Consider the following 23186-nt stretch of genomic DNA (forward strand, 5'->3'; position numbering starts at 1 on the left):
TATATTATGCTGGTACTCAAGGCAGACGTAATATACCCGAAACGTGGCAAAGGCACTAAAGCTATGTTTGGCTTAGATTTAAACAAGGCTTGCGCACGCACGACGCTATCTTACGGAATCTCTCGGTTATTAACCTGGGAGAAAGAACTTTCATTTGTGGGGCCGATGTGCTTGCCAAAAGTGGTACAAAATTTTGCTGTGTGATCTAATTACTCAACAAAGTTGCTTAATAATTTCAGTTTGAGTGTTTTATTTCGGGTCGGTGTGACAAGGGTGCCATTGATGGCAAATCTATTAAGCAGCAGAGGCTTTAAGATATTATTTAGAACTAATAAAGCACTAGCGCACTTTAGGCTGCCAAAGTGCCGCCATAGTTTGTTTTGTTAGCGAGAAGGGAGGAGTCCTGTGGTACGTGGAACCAACGGTACTTTAATGACAAAGCTAAAATATTTTTCGCTCCTGTGCCTGGAACGCCTCCATGGACAAAGCGTAGCTCATCTGTGCTATTTTATTGCGAAAGCAATACTACTTTCACTTTCAAGCCTTTGCGGTGCGAGGGCGGTGCACATGAAATGCCCTTTCGCATGACCTCTGTGTGACGTCATGCCGAAGAGCTGGGCGACCATCTCGCGCTGTCCATGTGCGACGGCGGTGCACACGAACGGCGGCCTGACTGCACTGCATTGGACTGGATTGGATTGTATTAGATTAAATTAGATTAGATTAGATTAGATTGGATTGTATAACCGATGCATCGCCACAAGTTTAACCACAAGCACCACCACCAGCTACACTACCAGCGGAACCATGGCGTAAGTACGGATATTGCTTTCGCAATTACCGGCCTTAACCAAGCTAAGCCAAAGCGAAAAATTTTCACACCGTCATTAACGTCGGTGATTTGCTTCCGTTCCTCGGGTGCTTAAGAAAACGCAATGCTTCGTTTTATTGCCGTTTGTCCTTCTGCTGCGCCGTGGCGTAAAAAATCTTGGTTCAGTAACAGGTCGGACTTTTGAAGCGAGAAGCTTCACTACGAAGGTCGAACCCGAGCTTCGCGTGAGCCTTGAGTCGGTGCACAGAATTGCCAGTTCTGTGCATGCGCGAAACCGAGTGACGGCACACGCCGCGCAGGTGGCCGCAACCGGACGTTTGGCCGCAGCCGCGCGCTACTGCGCATGTGCGCCGACGCTACCGCTGCGCGCGCTGCTCCTCCTCGCCACCGTTTGACCTTTCGATGCAGTCGCGCCCTACTTCAGAATAAACTGCGTCGAGGCTGGGAATCGAACCAGGGCCTTTGGAATTTGAAGCAGAGGCGCTACCACGCCGCCACGAATACTCAAGCTTTGAGCATGATTAAAGGCGCACCTAGTGAACGCATGGCCCTCATAAATTAAATTAAGAATAAAAAAATAAAAACGTGTAAGAAGTAAAAACATTAAGAAAAAACGAAAGAAAAATAAGAAACTAAAAAAGAAACAGAAGAACACTAAAAATAAGCAAATAAACAAATAAAAAGTGAAACGAAAAATTATGGAAAAAAATAAAAATTAACAAAAACCAAAATAGAAGAAATGAAAAAGAAAATCAAATATGAAAAATAAAACAAAAAACAAGCAGTGCGCCAGGAGACGCTTTCGCCTTGCAGCACATTAGAGAGCCAATGTGCCCCCTGAATTTTAACCGCACCGTTTACCCTCTCCTCCTGCGACTCCGCACTGCCTGTGCGTGGACGGCCGAACGCCTCCACCGTTATCGTGGTGCTCCCAGTGCATTGTGCGCGAACTGCGACAGCCATGACCTGACACCAAGCGTAGCTCAATCTTTTCGCTTGTATATGCAGGCTTAACAAGAGCTAAGCCACTGCCAATTTTTTTATTTCAGCGTTCAAGGCGAGAGCGTTTCTTGGCTCGATGTGCGAAAACCCAGCCGTCAGCATAAAGCTGTGGAAAGTGAGCAGGAAAGCAGGAAAGTGAACTCCGAACACCCTCATCACCCCTCCTGGAGCCTTCTCAAAGCAGGGCTCGATCTAGAAAGGCAAGTCGACTTTCGTGATGTATTTGGAGCCGCCCCTCTTCCTCCACCCTGCAGTAGCTATACAGCACCCTCTCAGGTGGATAACAAAAGCAGACTGCGCTCAAGATCGGGGTGGTTGTACCCCTCCCTCGCGTACACTGGACGACGGGTCACCGTCCCGGCAGACCTCATGTGGTACATGTACACAGTGGCGTATCGTCTATGCGGGATACACTAGGAAATACGCTGCCCAATTTCCTATTCATGTAAGCGCGGCTTATGCAGTCCTATCATCCGAAACTGAATCACTCGCGTTTATATCTTCAGTTGACAGGACAGGGCGGACAGATCCGGCAGGTCACTGCTGAAGAAGTCGCAACGCGGCGAAGCGTGCAGCAAAACAATGTACACCCCCCAAGTCACCCATCGACTGAGCGACACTCTTAGCGTCAAGTACAAATGCTTTTGCATTCACACACCAGAATTGCCCAGGTGTCCCCAGAATATTTTATTCACATCAGTCATACTGACGAATGCTATAAACCTATATACACTACATTCCTGAAACATTCGGCTGTTCCCGTTTTTTTTACCCACAAGAGTAAGCGCGTTATGTTATCGTTCATGCAAATATCCTAACCTGCTGATGTGTATTTTCTGTAATGCATTCCTCTATCCTGATGATGATTATAGGTTTTTCCTTTGTATTAGTTACCGGAATGTCAATTTGTGGTATCTGGGGCTTAACATATAATGCCACGTATCATTGTAGTGTTTGTTCGTTCACGCTCAAGGCTGCAGGAAAGGGTTGTTATCACTTTTGTTCGTGACGCGAGAAGCGACCGGACTAATCTCGATTGTTTACAGCCATGAACAGCTGCATCTACTTGTTTCTAGATTACTCTAGATGATCTCGACCTGTTATATTGAAGTTTCCTTGCCGGCTTTAAATTGAACGATGCCGCGAGCAGCGGGCATTCGTAGATCGACGACTGACGAGCACGCTTGTTGCTTACGCCGCCACCGAGTGATTGAGTTCTTTTGCGGGCGCAAGTTAGCCCAAATAAAGAGCTTCATTTGCAAGTATTTCTGGTGTCTTCCTGACCGCTGGACTGCCGTCACTACAACGTGACAATATGTAGTTAGCTTGTATATATACTATACGATAGTTGTATGCTTCTTTTATATTGTTACGGGGTAGTTCCGCTTGCGATTGCAGAGAGCGGACACGGAAAACAGGGCTTTAAAACCACAGGCGTTTACTGCAGGCACCAACCGACACAGCTCGACCGTCGTCTTCTTCACAAAAACTCAAGAGCTGCTTCTTCTTCCTTCCTTATGCATGCACCGCCTAATGTAACACTATTATGTACAGGCTGTAATAGAAAATTATTTTGATAGCACTCGGTTGCTACGGCGCTCCACTTCCCAGCCGCAGGACTCGTGTTCAGTCCGGCCTCGGCGGCAGAGTTTGGACGGAGGCAAAACTAAAAAGCGCCCATGTGCTGTTTGATGTCACTCTCCATTACACATCTCAGTCGTTCAAATTTATTTCCAACACTCCACCACGGAGTCCCTTAAGCCTTAGTCGCTCCGGGACGTCAACCCTCCCATACTGTACCGTACCATACCATATGTCAAACCTTCATTACAATACCATTCCATACCGTACCATGCGGTACCATACCGCCGTTTTTTTTTGAATAACGGATAAATGCGCTGAAGCTGGGCCCCTAACGTCCTATGTAATCCTGATTCGCAGCTCGAGCCCCAGCCTGTGTCTGGAGCGCTATCGCCACGTGGGTGCCACCGACGCCCGGTTTTCGTCCAGCAGCCCCCTACTGCCCCAGCTCTGCGGATGAACTCAGAGCCCAAGGTGAGGACGACTGCCCATGGCTCAGCCCACGTAGCGGATGCGAAAATCACTCCGTCGTACATGGTCTGAATGCCACAACTAAAGAACTGAGGACAAGCCCAGACATATCCGTGTGTGTCGTTCCCTTTCTCTGAGTACGTCTTTTGCGCTTATCTAAATTTCAACGATATCCGGAATCTGGTTCTAACTTAAAATCCGATGCGGTACAACCGCATCAGGTTTAAGCAAATCGTCAAATGGGAGTGTGCGAGTACTAGGCTACTCAGTATTACATTTTACTAAATCGAATGGGCATGCATGGTTCCGAGTGAAATACTGAGGCGGTCAAAACTTAACAAGCTTTTTCTTTCGACAGGTGTCACTGAGCTTCCCTTATTCTAAATATCCGCCTCCGATGTTCAGCTTAATCGTTCCAACAACGGAAGTTAAAGTTCTAGAATCGGCGCGAAACAACTCTGTGGTGAGATGTGATTATTATGTTTGGCATGTTGTTTTCTGCACCTTGTTTCTTGCACCAATTTTTGCACCTTCCTAGAAGCAGTAGCGCCCTTTCCTTCCAGTCATCGAAGAGCTGCTTGTACTTCTTCGACTGCCTTCAATGACTCATCTATTGAGAGTCCAGCCTTTTCCAACTTTGTCATCCTTTCCGTCAAGTCTGTTTCCAAACTCGCCTCTTCGAACATAGCTCTTGCTTTGATCACACACGCAGCATAATCCTTGATTTCCTCACAGACAGATTTGACCATTTCAAAGTACCGTGCGTAATATACTTCACCGTTTATCTATGTTCCCCATCGAGTCAGAACAGGCTTTGGCAGCAGAGGAATGTCAGCTGCTATGGCGCTGAAAACAGCAATTCATGACGAAGGTCTAAGAAACACCTGTTGCGGGCTAGATACTAACGCGTCCACTTGGAGAAAAAAGAGCCGGACAGATTCGGCGACAAGATGCATTACATGAACAACGCAGGTCAGGTGCACCATATTGTTGTATAAAAGCGTCAGCCCCTTTTCCTTCCTTGCACGTGTAGGATGTCCCATCCTTGACGAACAAGAGCACCTTCACATAGTGAATATTTCCTGGCCATAGAAGCTCCAGAGATGAAGAGAAAAAACACGCTATCGTCGAATGGCTCAGCTTTTGAAGAACATCTGCGTTGAGAACATCTCCTCCGCCTTTCTCTCGGCTGGGTCAATGTTCCGATGATGGAGCTGGCCACATACCGTCCGCTAGCCTCCGTGGTTTCGTCGACTGACACCCAAATGTAGTTGTCCCCAATCTCATCTCCGATTTTCGAGACAGTATCCTCGTAGCACTCTTTTACGCATCTCTTACGAAGCGTTGATTCATCTGGAACATGCTGCTTGGTGTACTTTCCCAGAAAGCTCCGAAGATCACTGTTGGTTAGTTTCCACAATAGGATATCTGCCGCCAAAAATGCTTGACACAACTCTATGACAAATGACGATTCCTTTGCTGTCGCACTACCGCCGAAATCCTCTGCCAGTAGGAGCTTATATAACCTCTTTGGTTGCGCCAGAGTCACTTCGAGAAAAACGTTTGGCGAGAACCGCGCCTATTTTGCGCGAATCGGCGCGCGCATTTCACCACACTTTGATGTCTCAAAATTGAAAAACGGCATCGAGGACCGAAATGCCGGATTTAGGCATTTATAGGCAACAATTGTGGTTAAATAGGCAGTATGTCCTAAAAAATGACAAAAAGGCAGGCAAGTGAAAAATTCCCCCGTTAAGGCATTTATAGGCATGCTTAGGCAAATGCCTGAAGCTCCGGGCTCTAGTGATAAACCATGATTTCCGTTAAACAAATCGGTCATGAGGTTAAACAAATCGATGATGATCGAGCACACAGTCTGAGTCAGTTGGCGTGGCATGATCCCATTCTTATTTGTGCGCCTAACACGTGCTGCCATCCCTCGCTGCTATCGGCAGCCTATATATGCCGTTCTGATTTCGTCTCTCCACGTTAGGCCTCCCATCTAGAGCGCCTGTTCCATCGCTACCTGTCTTCCTCCCCAACATACTTCTTAACGTCGCTCCCTTCCTTCTCCAGCCGGGGCTCTGTGTCCTGCTTGGAAGCCAAAGCTGGGCTGGATCGCCTACTCTCCGGCACCGGAGGGAGGTGCCAGCGCGAGGCAGTGCATCAGTGGCAGGCAGCGGGGACCACTTCGCGCAAGCCAAGAGGAAACCTGCGTCGATCCAAAGGCGGAGGCATCTAAGGTGAGGACAAAACCGCTTCAGTGTTCCTCACGCTGTGCGCTGTAGCGAACTCTCACTGTGACTACCGGAGACACAATGATGACGCGGACGAGAACGTTCCTGTGGGCTGCCTGCGTCGAATGACCCGAATCCGCGCAAGAAGGAAATAGCTTCTCTCTGCGGCCTGGAGGCAGCGTGTCTGATCTCAGCAAGAGGTAGCCACCAAGAGCTGGGTTGGCCTTGCCTCACCCCTCGCCCCAACCTCACCCCACAGGTCGACGAATAGGACCCATTTAGAAATAGCTTCTTTCCCGGAACTGTACCCAATAAAATGCATTGCCTCCTCATATTTTCCTGACATTGAGCATCACCTTCTCATTTCATGAGCTCTTACAATGCCCGTGTACATGATTGTTGTTTTTGTTTCTCTCTGGCACGCTTATCTGCACATGGTCGCCATTTCTTGTAAAATGTTTCAATGTTGGTTTCAATGTTGGTAGCATTCGTTGGTTTTGAGGAGCTTTAGTCACTCTCTCGCAACATCAAATATATTCCTTCAGTAGTATAGTCCAGAAGAGCTGGCACGCACCTGCGCAACTTCGCACATTCTTTCACCGGGTGCAACATGCTCCGCTTTACACGCTGACCAGCACACCGCAACGCTCGACATGTGTGCGGACACCTCTAGACAACGAAAAAATACACCTTTTATTCTTTTCCTGTTCCCAGAATTTTGTCGCCACCTGTAACGCTGCAGTGGACGATGAGTTAAATTTGCATGTCTGCCTTTGTACAGCAGCAGCAGGCGCAGTCTCGGCTGATGGGACCATCGGTGCAGAAGCAGACGACTTGTGCAGACGGGGCGGGCTGTGCAGTCGTCACGTGGGTGCTGCCCTGAAGAGGCGGTCATTTCTCGGCGCAATGGCGATGGTCCGAAACAAAGACAAAGAGGTGAGGAGAAAAGGGAAGGGTTATCCCTATGTAGACTGTCGGGTCCCTTGGCCAACTGTCGTCTTCCCTGAAGAATGCTTGGCATGCAGCTATTGTCTTAATATACCGGGAGGTGAATTTTGTCAGCAGTATTGTTCTAAAGAAAATTCCGCAACGTACGCAATGAACATCCGTTCCTGTCACGTCGAGCACTCACGGTCGCGTGACCAGCGCGGAGGGCACGACCGTGCATCCGCGTTGGGGTCATAGTGGTAGCGAAGGTGGCCACAAAGTGTGTAGGTCATAAACTCCTGCTTCCGGCCGTAGGTGCTAACGACAGCACTACGTAGCATAGCGTAAACACTTCGTGATTTATACGTCGGACAAAGCTTTGTGGGTGGTTTGGACACCAAGGAGGACATCTGTCATGAAAAGCGTCCAATAAAAACACGAATAAACAATTATATTGATTCACGAACTTTAGAGTGCAAAATATGATAAGCCATTGAAGGTCGACGACATCTTGGATGTACCAAGCTGAAATTACTCAATTGATGGTTCGAGGCATTTCAAGTGACATGATTAGGTCAAAGGAAGGAAATACGTGAGGGTAACGCATAGCACCTGCTCCAGAAGAAGAGGTGCGTTCCTAATTTCCGGAGCAAAGAATTTGCTTTCAGGGCCGAAATGTTTTAAGTGTCCGTCACTTCGAAATGCTGCACATAAAGAGTGAAAATTATGTGTGATTAAAACCTTCTAGTTGATGCTCAAAGCGGATTCGGTAGGTAGTCAAGTATTTTCTGAATAGCACTAAAGCTCGAAAGATGCGGAAACGTAGAAGAGTATAGCACATCTTCTTGACGTGGGAAATAATAAAGGCGCGAGGTGGCATGCGCTTGAAGTGCGTACCTTTGTGTGCGTAAGACCCGGTGTCAAAAGTTTATTTAACGCGACCTTGGCGAAGGAGTGCCGTTTCTTTGACTCCGCTGTTCAGTGTTTCAGTCTAAATTCTTTACCACTTTATTCTACACTCTAAATTAGTCCCTATATATCTATTCCAGCATGCCTGGTATCACCATTTCTGTTCGAGTGCACACATGCATATGTTTGAAATTGTCTGTTCCCAATCTGCTTACTGGCTTGCTACAAAAAAAAAAAACAGGTATGGATGTGTTGTTGCGAACAAGTTGCCCTAAATAACTCTTCGTTTCAAATACAGACTCATGGTCGTAAACAGCGGTGTGCATGCGTGTTCTTCGCAGGCCGCATCGGCGTTTTGGATGTGCAGGCATTTTCAAGTCGCCTTGGCTGCCCTGAGTTCCGGCTGGCCAAAACGCTACGCCGGATACAAAGGGGGTAAGTTTGTGGACGTCGCTATCCGGAGAGCCTAACATTAGGGGCCGTAAAGGCAACAGGGGAGATAAAACTAGGAGGAGTTTGTATTCCAGCCGAGAAATATGACCATGAAATCCAGAGGGACTGTACTGTATGGCTTGCTTTGGTGCCTTTAATTCTGGACAGTGAAAAGAGGGTTGAACCCTGTATTCATCGACCTCCGCTAGGTGTTTTGGTTCAATAGCCATGTTAGGAGGTGGTCATATATTAAACAACGCTTTTTCAAGCATCCAGAACGGTCGAACGGCTTTCATATCTGCCTAGCACTATCTCGCCTGAGCAGCTAGGCAGAAGTTAGTAGTAGGAATTAGTAGTTCAATATATATCAGGCATCTCGCCAATCAAAGCAGCTTGGCACAGAGGGAAGTAGAGAGCTTTTCACGGCGTGAGCTCTAGACTACAGCTCATAATTTAAAAGGGCCCTGCGGTGCACTAGGCACACATTAAGAGCAGCAGACGATGGCCTCCAGGGAAACTTTGCAAGATGTTCCTAACGTGGATCAATTGATGGCAACGATATGCGCGCACTTCACAGTCAAGCACCGACGCAGAATATTTCAAAATAATCGTATTGCGTATTGTTCCTTCAGAACGCAGAAAAAAAGACATTTGGTGCTCATTGCACTCAGATCGCGTTATTAAAAGTTTACCGAAGGCAGCTTACAATGAATAGGCGCAGTCCTAAAAAAGTATAGCACAGTGAAAAGGATGTTTCAGGAGTTTTCCCTACATTCTCCACGATAACGCCCGCTTTCAAAACCACGTCTTCAATATGACCACGTGGGAGATTATCGAACGTGCTTGGTGGAGCTTCTGTGCAAGTCTCGTTTAACCCGGAGGTCGTTTGACCCGGAGTTCTGGCTACTTACGTTCTGCTGTCTGTGCACAAAAAAAAAAAAATCAAAGAAGACAGCATCACTTACTGTTATTTTCTAAGTCTAAACATAGGTCCTAAATACAAAAATGCACTAGTACCGTTATTTAGACATTTTTTATGCCTTTTAACAAAAGCCAGATAAACCTGGCGATTAGTGGCAACAAGACCGCGTGTGTGTTCGCCGCACAAGCACGCAACAAAGAAATCAAGATAGTTAATACGCCCTGCAAATACTGCATGTAGCTGTCACAATATGAACAAATATAATAATTTCCAGTTTAGCAAAGATGGTCGCAGCAGTGATAGACCCGCGAGTTTCTATGCAATCGAGCAAGCGGTTGAAAATTTCTCTTTAAGGTAGTGCTCCCCTCAAGGAACCAATGTCTTTCTACTCTGCGAAGTTTTGCTTCCCCCCCCCCCCCCCCCCCCCGTTTGAACATGTGCTCTTCACTGTCTTGCATGATCCTCGGCTCCTGTTGCCTCTATGAGCATTTCTAGCTACATGACAATTAGTGCTGCCGCCGCGGTGGCTCAACGACGCTGGCCAGCTGAACTGAAAGACGCGGGTTTGATCCCGGCCGTGGCGGTCGAATTTTGATGGAAGCGATTCTTCGATGTCAGTGCGATGTCAGTTCACGTTTAAAGAACCGCAGGTGATCGAAATTTCTGGAGCACTTCACTACGACGACCCACATAGCCTGAGTCGCTTTGGGACCTTAAACCTCCATAAACTAAGTAGGCAGCTAAAGCGCTTACCTGAACGTTTTCAGGTTGTACCTTTGCACACCTGCCTCAAATTGAGTTCTCAAAACAAGAAAATTAAATCCTTTTTTTTTCTTTCTGTCTAAACATGCAACCGTGGAACAGAACGATATCCTCTACATTTTGCCCTTGGCGACTCGCACACCGCCACTCCGATTGCAAAGGTGCGCTTCTAGGCTGCAAGAAAAGTTTATTAGAGGCTTGGTCGTGTGGCGAAAACTTATTCGATCGTGTTTAAACCAGGTTTTGTTTATGGGGTTTTTAACGTCCCAAAGCGACTCAGGCTATGAGGGACGCCGTAGTGAAGGGCTCCGGAAATTTCGGTCACCCGGGGCTCTTTAACGTGCACCGACATCGCATGGTACACGAGCCTCTAGAATTTCCCCTCCATTGAAATTCGTTCGCCGTGGCCGGGATCGAACCCGCGTCTTTCGGGCCAGGAGACGAGCGCAAAAAATTGCAATGTGAGGACACTTTGGCAACTATAGTGTTGAGAGGCGAAAGCCGCGGACACTATGCCGTGACGACTTTCGGTGGATGTGATGTCACACCATTCCCGTGGCTATATCGATACCCAAATTATACACCTTTCGGGAATCTTAAGTGTTAATTACGCTTAATTACAGCTTTCTCCATCTACTTCGACAGAAATTCGACGTTTTTGCCATCATTCTGTGATAATTTTCACTATGCTGTGACGACTTCCGGCGGATGTGATGTTACACCGTTCCCGCGGCAATATCGACGTCGGCGCTATTTCGACGCAATTTCGGCATTTTTGCCTATAACTAATTAATGAATTTATTTACAGTCACCAAGCTTGGCTTCTAGGTTTATTGTTTTCTTCTCTATCGGAAGCGGTCAATGGTTTTGGTTTTTTTTAGGTCCTGAGTTAAACGCGTGTGACACGCTTTGTTAGCGAACGACAGTATGACCGATTAAAGGCTTTCGCCGTAATAACCACTGAGCCATCGCGGCGGAGCCTGTGTTTAAACCAGGGGTGCTTGCTGGTGCACAGACGGGACGTTTTGTAATGTTCTGCTTTTATCTTGCAACCACTTCTTCAAGCAGCAGCAAGTGGCTGTGGTGCCGAGGCAGCCTTGAGAAAGGGCCAATTGCTGTCGCCATGTGGGTGTCGCCGCTTCTTCGCCGCCGTGGACTTGATGACAGCAGTGACGATGAGGACTGCATGTGAGGAGGACTCCGAAAATTTTGTTCGCTTCTAGACTCGTTTCCGCCTCAGCCGAAGAAAGCGGCAGTTTTCGCATACCCCAAATTACGCCATTTACTTCTAAGAAGGATTCGCGTAAACTAATATGCTTTGGTTCTGTTTTCTTTAGTTTACACAGATTTTTCTCGTTTGAAAGAATGTTTCAAAAGAGAGGGCGGTGGCTGTTCGCATGGAACAGGGTAAATTTAAATAGGGGGAAAAGAGGATAAGCATTTGTCCTGCTGCAGACTTAGTTTCGGATTATATACTTACGAGAGCTTAAATAAACCGCTCTCTTTTATTTAAAGCGATGGGAGATTCCTGTTCACCGGACGCCACCAGAGACGAGGGTGCTTGCAGTTTCCGGAAGCAAGAGAGCGCGCGCAGTTTTAACGATGTTCATTCTGATAGGTCCGCTTGAAGGACACTTTTATATGAATCTACTAACTTCCACCCCCTGCTACCGACGCGGCGGCGCAGGCCGACGAGCTGCCCGAATCAGAGCAAAAAAAAATTGTGAGTTTATTAGCTGACCCGCGCACGACAGTAGGTCTGTGTGATATTCGAGCTCAGCATTAACGCGCACATGCGACACCTATTTTCAGTCGTATTTGTCTCCATTAATTTCACATGTTATTTACAGCATAGTGCAACTCGAAAAATTCAGTTCTTAGTAGTCTCTGCGTGGCACATGTGTGCGTCGCGTCGCCCCAATTTTGGCTGAATAAAACAGGAAAACGAAGACTCCCGCCAATGACTAATGCACGTAATTGCCGGCGTTCGTCTCATCTTTACTCGAAGCCAAATGATTCTCACCGCAGAAGACATCTGCTGTCTCGTCTCCTCTAACGGTGCACTGCCCTCACATTTGCAGATATATAAGTGACGCCTTCGTTTCGAGCTGAATGGCAGCCGGATGCGAAAGAGTAGTATCTCGCTTAAAACTGAATTACCCCATTGTTAAGAACACTTGTTTGGTCACCTGTAGAGCTGCAATACTCGCTGTGATCTCAATGCCCACCTTTTTACTCTGTCCTTCAGCAGCTGCAAGAGCCTGTGCCCATCGAACCCTCAGTGCGGATGCGGAGGGCCTGAGCGTTGACAGCCCGCCTTACGTTCGTTCGTCGTGTGGGTGCCGGCAGAAGTTTGCCCGATTCCTGGCCGGTTCAACCAAGGGGCGATCTAAGGCTGCGCTCAGAGGTGAGCAGAACCGCTCATAATTTGGCCCGCTCTAATATGGGTGTGAAGTGAGCAGCTGAAGAACGTTTGTGTATGTGCGGGGGGGTCGGGAGGGGGGGGGGTCTCTCTTACCCCTAATTACGCTGTTGATGCTATTATTTCTAAAGAGCAGGTGTTTGCTCTTCTTTTATTCCGTACAGATTGTTTTAAAGCTAGCGAATAGAAGGAAAAGCAATATGTGTGAGTATTTCAAGTGAAGGAGTACATGTGACTGGGATAAAGTGCAATTAAAAGACGCATTCTTTCAGTGAAACTACCTCACTACCAGATTACTTTACTTTCTGAGATGCGTTGTCATGTTGCGGAATTGTAGAAATGTAACGTGAAAAATTGGGCACTAACAAAACCATTAGTGAAATTAGGTAGTTTATTGCCAGCCCTTTGAGACCGAGCTAATAAGGAAAGCAAGGATGCGGTCACTGAATCTCTCTAGATGTAAACCTGAAGCGCGCTTTGCAAGATTTTGCATGGCTGTTGGGCAAGGGAGCAAGACATTCTTGAAGGCAGGCGCGTGAAGGTGCGTTTGAGGTAGTCAAAGGTGAACCGGCGTCCTCCCCTGCTGCTGCATCCATACCCGATGTGACGGTGATTCTGCGACCGCGACAGCTAGTGGAGGAGGATGGCTCCCAAGCAGTGCGCCCGTAAAACATAGGCAGTCATTGGCAGTCTAAGTAGCGCAAAAAGGGCTTTCGCCTAGCGAACTTAAGGCTGCCAAAGTGCCCCCGTAGGTCGGCAGCATGTTTTTCGCAACAGCTTTCTCTTCAGAAACGGGTCCTCACCCGAGGGCAGTAATTTATTTCAATACTCTATGCTTGCCTTCAGCGCTAATCTTTCTGCCCAAGATATCGGGTATATTATGCTGCTACTCAAGGCAGACGTAATATACCCGAAACGTGGCAAAGGCACTACAGCTATGTTTGGCTTAGACTTAAACAAGGCTTGCGCACGCACGACGCTATCTTACGGAATCTCTCAGTTATTAACCTGGGAGAAAGAACTTTCATTTGTGGGGCCGATGTGCTTGCCAAAAGTGGTACAAAATTTTCCCCTGTGATCTAATTACTCAAGTAAGTTGCTTAATAATTTCATTTTGAGTGTTTTATTTCGGGTCGGTGTGACAAGGGCGCCAGTGATGGCAAATGCATTAAGCAACAGAGGATTTAATATATTGTTTAGAACTAATAAAGCACCAGCCCACTTTAGGCTTCCAAAGTGCCCCCATAGTTTGTTTTCTTAGCGAGAAGGGAGGAGTCCTGTGGTACGTGGAACCAACGGTACTTTAATGACAAAGCTAAAATATATTTCGCTCCTGTGCCTGGAACGCCTCCATGGACAAAGCGTAGGTTATCTGCACTATTTTACTGCGAAAGCAATACTACTTTCACTTTCAAGCCTTTGCGGTGCGATGGCGGTGCTCATGAAATGACCTTTCGCATGACCTCTGTGTGACGTCACGCTGAAGAGCTGGGCGACCATCTCGCGCCGTCCGTGTGCGACGGCGGTGCACATGAACGGCGGCCTGACTGGACTGGATTGGACTGAATTGGATTGGATTAGATTAGATTAGATTAGATTAGATTTAAATTGGATTGGATTGGATTGTATAACCGATGCATCGCCACAAGCCTAACCACAAGCACCACCACCAGCTGAACCATGGCGTAGGTACGGATATTGCTTTCGCAATTACCGGGCTTAACCAAGCTAAGCCACAGCGAAATATTTTCACACCTTCATTAACGTCGGTGATTTGCTTCCGTTCCTCGGGTGCTTAAGAAACCGCAATGCTTCGTTTTATTGCCGTTTGTCCTTGTGCTGCGTCGTGGCGTAAAAAATCTTGGTTCAGTAACAGGTCGGACTTTTGAAGCGAGAAGCTTCACTACGAAGGTCGAACCCGAGCTTCGCGTGAGCCTTGAGCCGGTGCACAGAATTGCCAGTTCTGTCGATGCGCGAAACCGAGTGACGGCACACGCCGCGCAGGTGGCCGCAACCGGACCTTTGGCCGCAGCCGCGCGCTACTGCGCATGTGCGCCGCCGCTACCGCTGCGCGCGCTGCTCCTCCTCGCCACCGTTTGACCTTTCGATGCAGTCGCGCCCTACTTCAGAATAAACAGCGTCGAGGCTGGGAATCGAACCAGGGCCTTTGGAAGTTGAAGCAGAGGCGCTACCACTCCGCCACGAATGCTCAAGCTTTGAGCATGATTAACGGCGCACCTAGTGAACGCATGGCTCTCATCAATGAAATTAAGAATAAAACAATAAAAACGTGTAAGAAGTAAAAACATTAAGAAAAACGAAAGAAAAATAAGAAACTAAAATAGAAACATAAGAACACTAAAAATAAGGAAATACACAAATAAAAAGTGAAACGAAAAAATTATGGAAAAAAATTAAAAATTACAAAAACCAAAATAGAAAAAAATGAAAAAGAAAATAAAATATGAAAAATAAAACAAAAAACAAGCAGTGCGCCAGGAGACGCTTTCGCCTTGCAGCACATTAAACTCCGTTTCATACATCAGGTGCAACGCTGTCAAAGCTAGCGCTCTTTTTTGCGCAGCCTGCATCCGTGACAGAAAATAGGGCGTTGCTTGTGGTGAGCGAAAAATAACAAATGCATTGCCGACAGGCTTCGTGGGTAATACATTTGTCATCAGCGTGACAAAAAACGATGATATTGCGAATGAATCGGTCGAGATCTGTGATTTTGTATTTTGCGTGTGTCGTCTTTTTCCATTTCACGTTTTCGCTGTCCCCGCTGGCCGCCGTGTTTACTCTTTCTGTCCGCCTCCCTTTTACTTTTGAGAAAATGGCGTCCAGCTCAGCGGCGTGACGACAATTTGGACCAATCTGAAACGCGGACAAATACGCCTTGCTCGTCGGTAAATCGGTTTTTGAGGAAAGGAAATGTATCTGTCATATCTCGGTGGACACCTAAACCTCGCCGTAACGGGAAGGGAGGAAGATGGAGCGACGCGTTAGACCGCACGGCCACAAAACAGCGCGGAGGGATACACCTCTATTTTTTTCTGCGGACTACTTCCGTAGCCTTCACCGCGTTGCACATGATGTATGAAACGGAGTATAGAGAGCCAAAGTGCCCCCTGAATTTTAACCGCACCGATTACCCTCTCCTCCTGCACTGCCTGTGCGTGTACGGCCGAACGCCTCCACCGTTATCGTGGTGCTCCCAGTGCATTGTGCGCGAACTGCGACAGCCATGACCGGAAACGAGCGTAGCTCAAGCTTTTCGCTTGTATATACAGGCTTCACCAGAGCTAAGCCACTGCCAATTTTTTTTATTTCACCGTTCAAGGCGAGAGCGTTTCTTGGCTCGATGTGCGAAAACCCAGCCGTCAGCAGAAAGCTGTGGAAAGTGAGCAGGAAAGCAGGAAAGTGAACTCCGAACAACCTCATCACCCCTCCTGGAGCCTTCTCGAAACAGGGCTCGATCCAGAAAGGCAAGTCGACTTTAATGATCTATTGAAACAGATTTGGAGTCGCCCCTCGACCTCCCTGCAGTGGCTATACAGTACCCTCTCAGGTGGATAACAAAAGCAGACTGCGCTCAAAATGGGGGCGGCTGTAGCCCTCCCTCGCGTGCACTGAACGATAGGTCACCGTCCCGACAGACTTGATGTGGTACATGTACGCAGTGGCGTATCGTCTGTGCGGGTTACGCTAGGAAATACGTTGCCCAGTGTCATATTCATGTAAGCGCGGATTATGCAGTCCTATAATCCGAAATTGAATCACTCGCGTTTATATCATGAGTTGACAGCAAAGCGTAGACGGAGGCGGCAAGGTCACTGCTGAAGAAGTTGCAACGCGGCGAAGCGTGTAGCAAAACAATGTTCACGCCCCAAGTCCCCCATCGACTGAGCGACACTCTTAGCGACGAGTACAAAAGCTTTTGCATTCACACACAAGAATTGCTCAGGTGCCCCCTGAATATTTTATTCACGTTGATCGTACTGACGAATGCTATAAACCAATCTCCACTACATTCCTGAACCATGCGGCAGTTCCCACTTTTTATCCGCACGAGTAAGCGCGTGATTTCATCGTTCATGCAAATATCCTAACCTGCTGCGCTTTATTGTCTGTAAGGCATCCCTATTTCTTCATGATCATGCAGTAATAGAAAATTAATTTGATAGCACTCGGTTGCTAGGGCGCTCCACTTCCGAACCGCAGGACTCGGGTTCAGTCCGCCCTCGGCGCCAGAGTTTTGACGAGGGCAAAACAAAAAGGCGCCCATGTGCTGTTTGATGTCACTCTCCATTACACATCTCAGGTCGTTCAAATGTATTTCGAACACACCACCACGGAGTCCCTTATAGTCTTAGTCGCTCCGGGACGTCAAACCTCCCATACTCTACTGTACCATACCATACGTCAAACCTCCTGTACCATACCATGCCGCACCGTACCATACTGTACCATACCCCCGTTTCTTTTTTAATAACGCACAAGTGCGCTGAAGCTGGGCCACTAACGCCCTATGTGACCCCGATTCGCAGCTCGAGCCCTAGCCTCTGTCTGGAGCGCTATCGCCACGTGGGTGCCACCGACGCCCGGTTCTCGTCCAGCAGCACCCTACTGCCTCAGCTCTGCGGGAGAACTCAGGGATCAAGGTGAGGACGACTGCCCATGGCTTTGCCCACGCAGCGGATGCGAAAATGACTCCATCGTCCATGGTCTGAATGCCACAACTAAAGAACTGAGGACAAGCCTAGACATATCCATGTGTGTCGTTTCCTTTCTCTGTGTACGTTTTTTGCGCTGATCCAGATTTCAACGATATCCGGAATCTGGTTCTAACTTAAAATCCGATGCGGTGCACTCGCATCAGGTTTCTGCAAATCCTCAAATGATAGTGTGCGAGTACTAGGCTACTCAGTATGACATTTTACTAAATCGAATAGGCATGCATGGTTGCGAGTTAAATATTGAGGCGGTCAAAACTTAACAAGCTTTTTCTCTCGGCAGGTGTCACTGAGCTTCCCTTATTCTAAATATCCGCCTCCGATGTTCAGCTTAATCGTTGCAACAACGGAAGTTAAAGTTCTGGAATCGACGCGAAACAACTCTGTGGTGAAATGTGATTATTTCGTTGTGCATTGTGTTTTTTGCACCTTCTTTTTGCACCAATTTTTGCACCTTCGTGGAAGCAGTAGCGCCCTTTCCTTCCAGTCACCGACGTGCTGCTTGTACTTCTTCGACTGCCTTCAATGACTCATCTATTGAGAGTCCTTTTCCAACTTTGTCATCCTTTCCGTCAAGTCTGTTTCCAAACTCGCCTCTTCGAACATAGCTCTTGCTTTGATCACACACGCAGCGTAATCCTTGATTTCCTCAAAGACAGATTTGACCATTTCAAAGTGCCGTGCGTAATATACTTCACCGTTTATCTATGTTCCCCATCGAGTCGGAACAGGCTTTGGCAGCAGAGGAATGTCAGCTGCTATGGCGCTGAAAACAGCAATTCATGACGGAGGTCTAAGAAACACCTGTTGCGGGCTAGATACTAACGCATCCACTTGGAGAAAAAAGAGCCGGACAGATTCGGCGACAAGATGCATTACATGAACAACGCAGGTCAGGTGAACCATATTGTTGTATAAAAGCGTCAGTCCCTTTCCTTCCTTGCACGTGTAGGATGCCCCATCCGTGACGAACAAGAGTACCTTCTCATACTGAATATTTTCTGACCATAGAAGCTTCAGAGATGAAGAGAAAAAACATGCTATCGTCGAATGGCTCAGCTTTTGAAGAACATCTGCGTTGAGAACATCTCCTCCCGCTTTCTCTGGGCTGGGTCAATGTTCCGATGATGGAGTTCGCCACATACCGTCCGCTAGCCTCCGTGGTTTCGTCGACTGACACCCGAATGTAGTTGTCCCCAATCTCATCTCCGATTTTGGAGACAGTATCCTCGTAGCACTCTTTTACGCATCTCTTACGAAGCGTTGATTCATCTGGAACATGCTGCTTGGTGTACTTTCGCAGAAAGCTCCGAAGATCACTGTTGGTAAGTTTCCACAATAGGATATCTGCCGCCAAAAATGCTTGACACAACTCTATGGCAAATGACAATTCCTTTGCTGTCGCACTACCGCCGAAAGCCTCTGGCAGTAGGAGCTTATATAACCTCTTTGGTTGCGCCAGTTACACTTCGAGAAAAACGTTTGGCGAGAACCGCGTCTATTGTACGCGAATCGGCGCGCCCATTTCACCATACTTAGATGTCTCAAAATTGAAAAACGGCACCGAGGACCAAAATGCCGGATTTAGGTATTTATAGGCAACAATTGTGGTTAAATAGGCAGTATTTCCTAAAAACTGAGAAAAAGGCAGGCAAGTGCAAAAATCCTCCGTTAAGGCATTTATAGGCATGCTTAGGCAAATGCCTGAAGTTCCGGGCTCTAGTGATGAACCATCATTTCCGTTAAACAAATCGTTGATGATGTTAAACAAATCGATGATGATCGAGCACACAGTCTGAGTCAGTTGGCATGGAATGATCCCATTCTGATTTGTGCGCCTAAAATGCGCTGCCTTCCCTCGCTGCTTTCGGTAGCTTATATATGCCGTTCTTATTTCCTCCCTCCACGTTAGGCCTCCCATTTAGAACGCCTGTTCTACCGCTACATGTCTTCCTCCAAAACATACTTCTTAACGTTGCTCCTTTTCTTCTCCAGCCGGGGCTCTGTGTCCTCCTTGGAAGCCAAAGCTGGGCTGGATCGCCTCCTCTCCGGCACGGACTGGAGGCAGTGCATCAGTTGCAGGCTGCGGGGACCGCTTCGCGTAAGCCAGGAAGAAACCTGCGCCTGTCAAAAGGCGGAGGCATCTAAGGTGAGGACCAAACCGCCTCGTGTTCCTCACGCTGTGTGCTGTAGAGAATTCTCATTGTGACTACCGGAGACACAATGATGATGCCGATGAGAACGTTCCTGTGCGCTGCCTGCGTCGAATGACCCGAATCCACGCAAGAAGTACATAGCTTCTCTCTGCCCCCTGAAGAAAGTTTCCGGTCTCAGGAAGAGGTAGCCACCAAGAGCTGGATTGGCCTTGCATCTCCCCTCGCCTCAAACCCACCCCCACAGGTCGAGGAATAGGACCCATTTAGAAATAGCTTCTTTCCCGGAGCTGTATCGAATTGAATGCCTTGCCTCCTCATATTTTCCTGACATTGAGCATCACCCTTTCATTTCATGAGTTTTTGCGATGCCCGTGTACTTGATTGTTGTTTTTGTTTCGCTCTGGCAACATTATCTGCATATGGTCGCCATTTCTTGTAAAATGTTTTAATGTGCCCTGCCTGTTAGGGCCATACATTTTCTCAGTATATTTGAAATAAAAAGAACGAAATGTGGGTAACATTTACGATGATGCCTGGTGATGCATAATTACGGCAGAAACTTTAGCCCGCTGTTACCTCATCCTGGAGTCCGTTGCCCCCGCGAATCTTTTTTCTCCTGTTCTGACCTGTTCTCAGCAGTCCGGCTAGCTTGGACGCTCGTAGTTGAACCAACCAGAAGTGTCTGGTAGACACATGATCGGATAGTGTGGACCACATTGGGAGAGCTGCGTGCTGCTCGCTATGACTTGACCCCGTATGGTCAAGTGACCGATGCTTGCAACGTAATAGCCCCACCTGCGCCAAGAATAAAACAGCCACGCAGTGAATATCAAATGAGAAGCAGTAGAGTGCAAAGTCCTCTGGGCTCTGAATGAGGTTCCGCCTCGCCCTCCAGAGATGATCGCCTTCGGCGGTTTGCTGCATGCCGCTCGCATGGTTGAAAAGCTACCCTATGGCCCCTGTACACGGTATCCCGGTACATGGTACATGGCAGCGTCCCTGTACATAGTATTCAAAAAGTTGAAATAGATTACCATCTCCAGATCGCGATCTGATGACGAAGGGTCAACGGGAGCAGACACGGAAATTCAACACTGTGAATGAATGAAGCTCTTGTTACTATCTCGAGGTTACATGATTGTTGTGTCCCCTTATCGCTTTTGTGTGTGTGCGCCCCCGCACCCTCCTCTTAACGACCACTCGCATCCTCCTCCTAACGACCTCCTCCTAACGACCACTCGCCCCTCCTAACGACCACTGGCACGCTGTCGCCAGATGCCCCCCCATGGTGCGCCCCCCGCACCCCCGCATCCTCCTCCTCTTCTGGGAAGCCACTCCCTCCCGTGGACGCTTTTCCGCTCCCTCCTTTCTTCGGGCGGCCAGTTCGGCTCCTGCCTCGGTCGACGCTGGTCGCACCCTCATCGGCTTTAAATAAACGAAGTCTTAAAGTACCGTGTGCGTCTTTCGCTGCATTCAACACAGCGACCGGACACGACAGTGGCGACGAGAAAGTGGATTCGACCCGCGCTACGCAACGCTATTGACAAGCCATGGCTACGCGAGGGTTTCCCAATCAGATACCAGAATTCAACGGCTCATCGTGGTCATCGTGGGTTGGACGCCTTCAGTTCTACTTTGAAGCTAACAACATCACAGACCCAGCCTTGAAGAGGGCCAACCTGCTGACGCTGTGCGGGGAGCAGACCTACGATACTGTCTGCGCTCTTATTCAGCCAAGCACACCAGCGGCAGTGTCTTACGACGACATCGTAAAAGCGCTGCAAAAGCACTACGACCCAAGGCCATCCGAGGTCTACAGCCGGGCTCGCTTCCAACGACGAGATCAACTGGGAGGAGAAACTGTGAGCGCCTACGTAGCCGCGCTCAAGAAGCTCGCTGCCGACTGCAATTTTGGAACGCTGTCGACAACAGCTACCGGGCAGGAGGGAGACGCAGCTTCTTCTGCTAACACCACCATGCTTCCCTTGGACGTGATGTTACGCGACAGATTTGTGTGCGGACTGAGTGACGAGTCACTGCAGCAGCGCCTGTTCGCTGAGAAGGACCTCACATTCAGCAAAGCTTACGACATCGCCGTTCGAGCGGAGAGCGCCGGTCACCAGCAGAGAGGGATTCGCCGGAACACCGAGCCGGTACACCAGACAAGCAACCAGGTGCGCAAGCCTTCTGTTGTTGTAAAATCGGTCAAAAAGGCATAACGCTGCTGGCGGTGTGACGACCAACACAACCCCCAGGGATGTCGATTCCAGTCAGCCACGTGTAATTTTTGCCACAAGCGAGGGCATATCGAAAGAGCATGCATTACGAAACGGAGACTTGCCAAGATAAAGTCACCTTCCCAGCCTAATCACAGCGTCAACGCCTCAGAGAATACGCCGCTATCTGATCTCCATGGAACAACATCAGCAACACCATCTGTGTTGTACGACCTGAACACCATGAATCTCGGCACGCGACCGAAGATTTTTACAGAAGTAAGCGTACATCACCAGCTGATTAAGTTCGAGGTGGACTCCGGCGCAGCCTGTACTCTGATCAGTGAGGACACGTTCCGAACTTCATGGCCATCTGACGCACCCGCCCTGCAACAAGACGACACGCACCTGCGAACGTGGTCAGGACAGAATCTGCCACTATTGGGCTCTGCCAACGTGCAGGTTAACTACAACGGCCAGACCCATACGCTACCTCTGCTTGTTGTGAAGGGCACAGGATCAAGCCTTCTAGGGAGAAACTGGTTTTCTCCACTAGGCGTGATGATATGCAGTAAACATCAAAACGCCGATGCGCTAAGCCGTCTGCCACTAGACGCAACTGTTGACGAACCATTTCCACCAGGAGACGTTCTGATGTTCGAAGCACTGCCAGAACCTCCGCTTACAGCAGGCACAGTTGCAGCATCTACGCAGAAGTGCGCAGCTCTCCGGCTAGTTTACACAGCTGTTCAACAAGGCAACGTGCATAAACTCAAAGGGGACAACTTCGACGCTTACCGCAGGCGAGCTACAGAGTTGAGCACCCATCGCGGCTGCATCATATTTGGGTCCCGAGTTGTGATTCCGAGAGAACAACGCGCACAAGCTATGTCTCTCATCCACGCCGGACATCGGGGCATCGTTGCAATGAAAAAGTGTGCCAGAAGCTACATGTGGTGGCCTGGCATTGACAACGACATCGAAACAGTGGTGCGAGAATGCAAGCCTTGCCAGAGCAGCCGGAGCGCCCCGCCGAAGGCTCCTGTCCCAGAATGGGAAAAGCCAGACACACCATGGCACACACTGCACATTGATTTTGCAGGACCAATTGAGGGCTGCACTTTCCTTGTGGTCGTAGATGCCTACACAAAGTGGCTTGAGATAAGGCAAATGGGACAGACGACTTCGGCAGCAGTCATTGACAACCTCCGATCACTATTTGCAACGTTCGGCCTGCCGCGCAAGGTAGTGTCGGACAACGGAACACCGTTTGTGTCTGCGGAGATCCTCAAGTTTTATCGCGACAACGGGATCTCATCAGTTACATCGGCCCCCTACCACCCAGCGACAAACGGACAAGCCGAGCGCTACGTAGCCGAGCTAAAACGCGCCCTTGAAAGAGATCAGACAGGCTCGCTGCAGCGCCGCCTTGCGCGCTTTCTCTTCAAGCAGCACACGACGGTTCAGAGCACAACAGGCGAGACCCCCTCGAAAATGATGTTCGAGCGTGAAATGCGAACCCAGCTCACAGCCATCCTCCCCGAGCCAAAGGCAGAGACGTTCCGGGAAGAAAAAGCAATTCCG

General features: G+C 48.6%; 1 protein-coding gene across 8 annotated transcripts in view; it reads left to right on the forward strand.

Moving 5' to 3' along the window:
* The window catches only part of LOC149348482 (uncharacterized), a 133374-nt gene that overhangs the window by 82147 nt on the left and 28041 nt on the right, over positions 1–23186 (forward strand). For 6 of the 8 annotated variants that reach the window (XR_016292755.1, XR_016292753.1, XR_016292756.1 and 3 more), the window contains exons 1-2: positions 16921–17158; positions 19226–19379. Coding sequence is in view for 2 of the 8 variants with exons in the window: in XM_089588115.1 (XP_089444241.1) it covers positions 7030–7059; positions 8301–8394; positions 11141–11263; positions 12324–12482; positions 17045–17158; positions 19226–19335 (630 nt within the window). In the remaining 6 variants the exon portion in view is untranslated. Of the gene's footprint in view, positions 1–1881; positions 2035–3775; positions 3890–5962; positions 6130–6904; positions 7060–8300; positions 8395–11140; positions 11264–12323; positions 12483–16920; positions 17159–19225; positions 19380–23186 lie in introns of those variants that run through there. The other 2 variants (XM_089588115.1, XM_089588116.1) reach the window with 2 other exon arrangements.

Source organism: Amblyomma mixtum, chromosome 4, assembly GCF_055824585.1.
Source record: "Amblyomma mixtum isolate Tamu chromosome 4, ASM5582458v1, whole genome shotgun sequence".
Taxonomy (NCBI): domain Eukaryota; kingdom Metazoa; phylum Arthropoda; class Arachnida; order Ixodida; family Ixodidae; genus Amblyomma; species Amblyomma mixtum.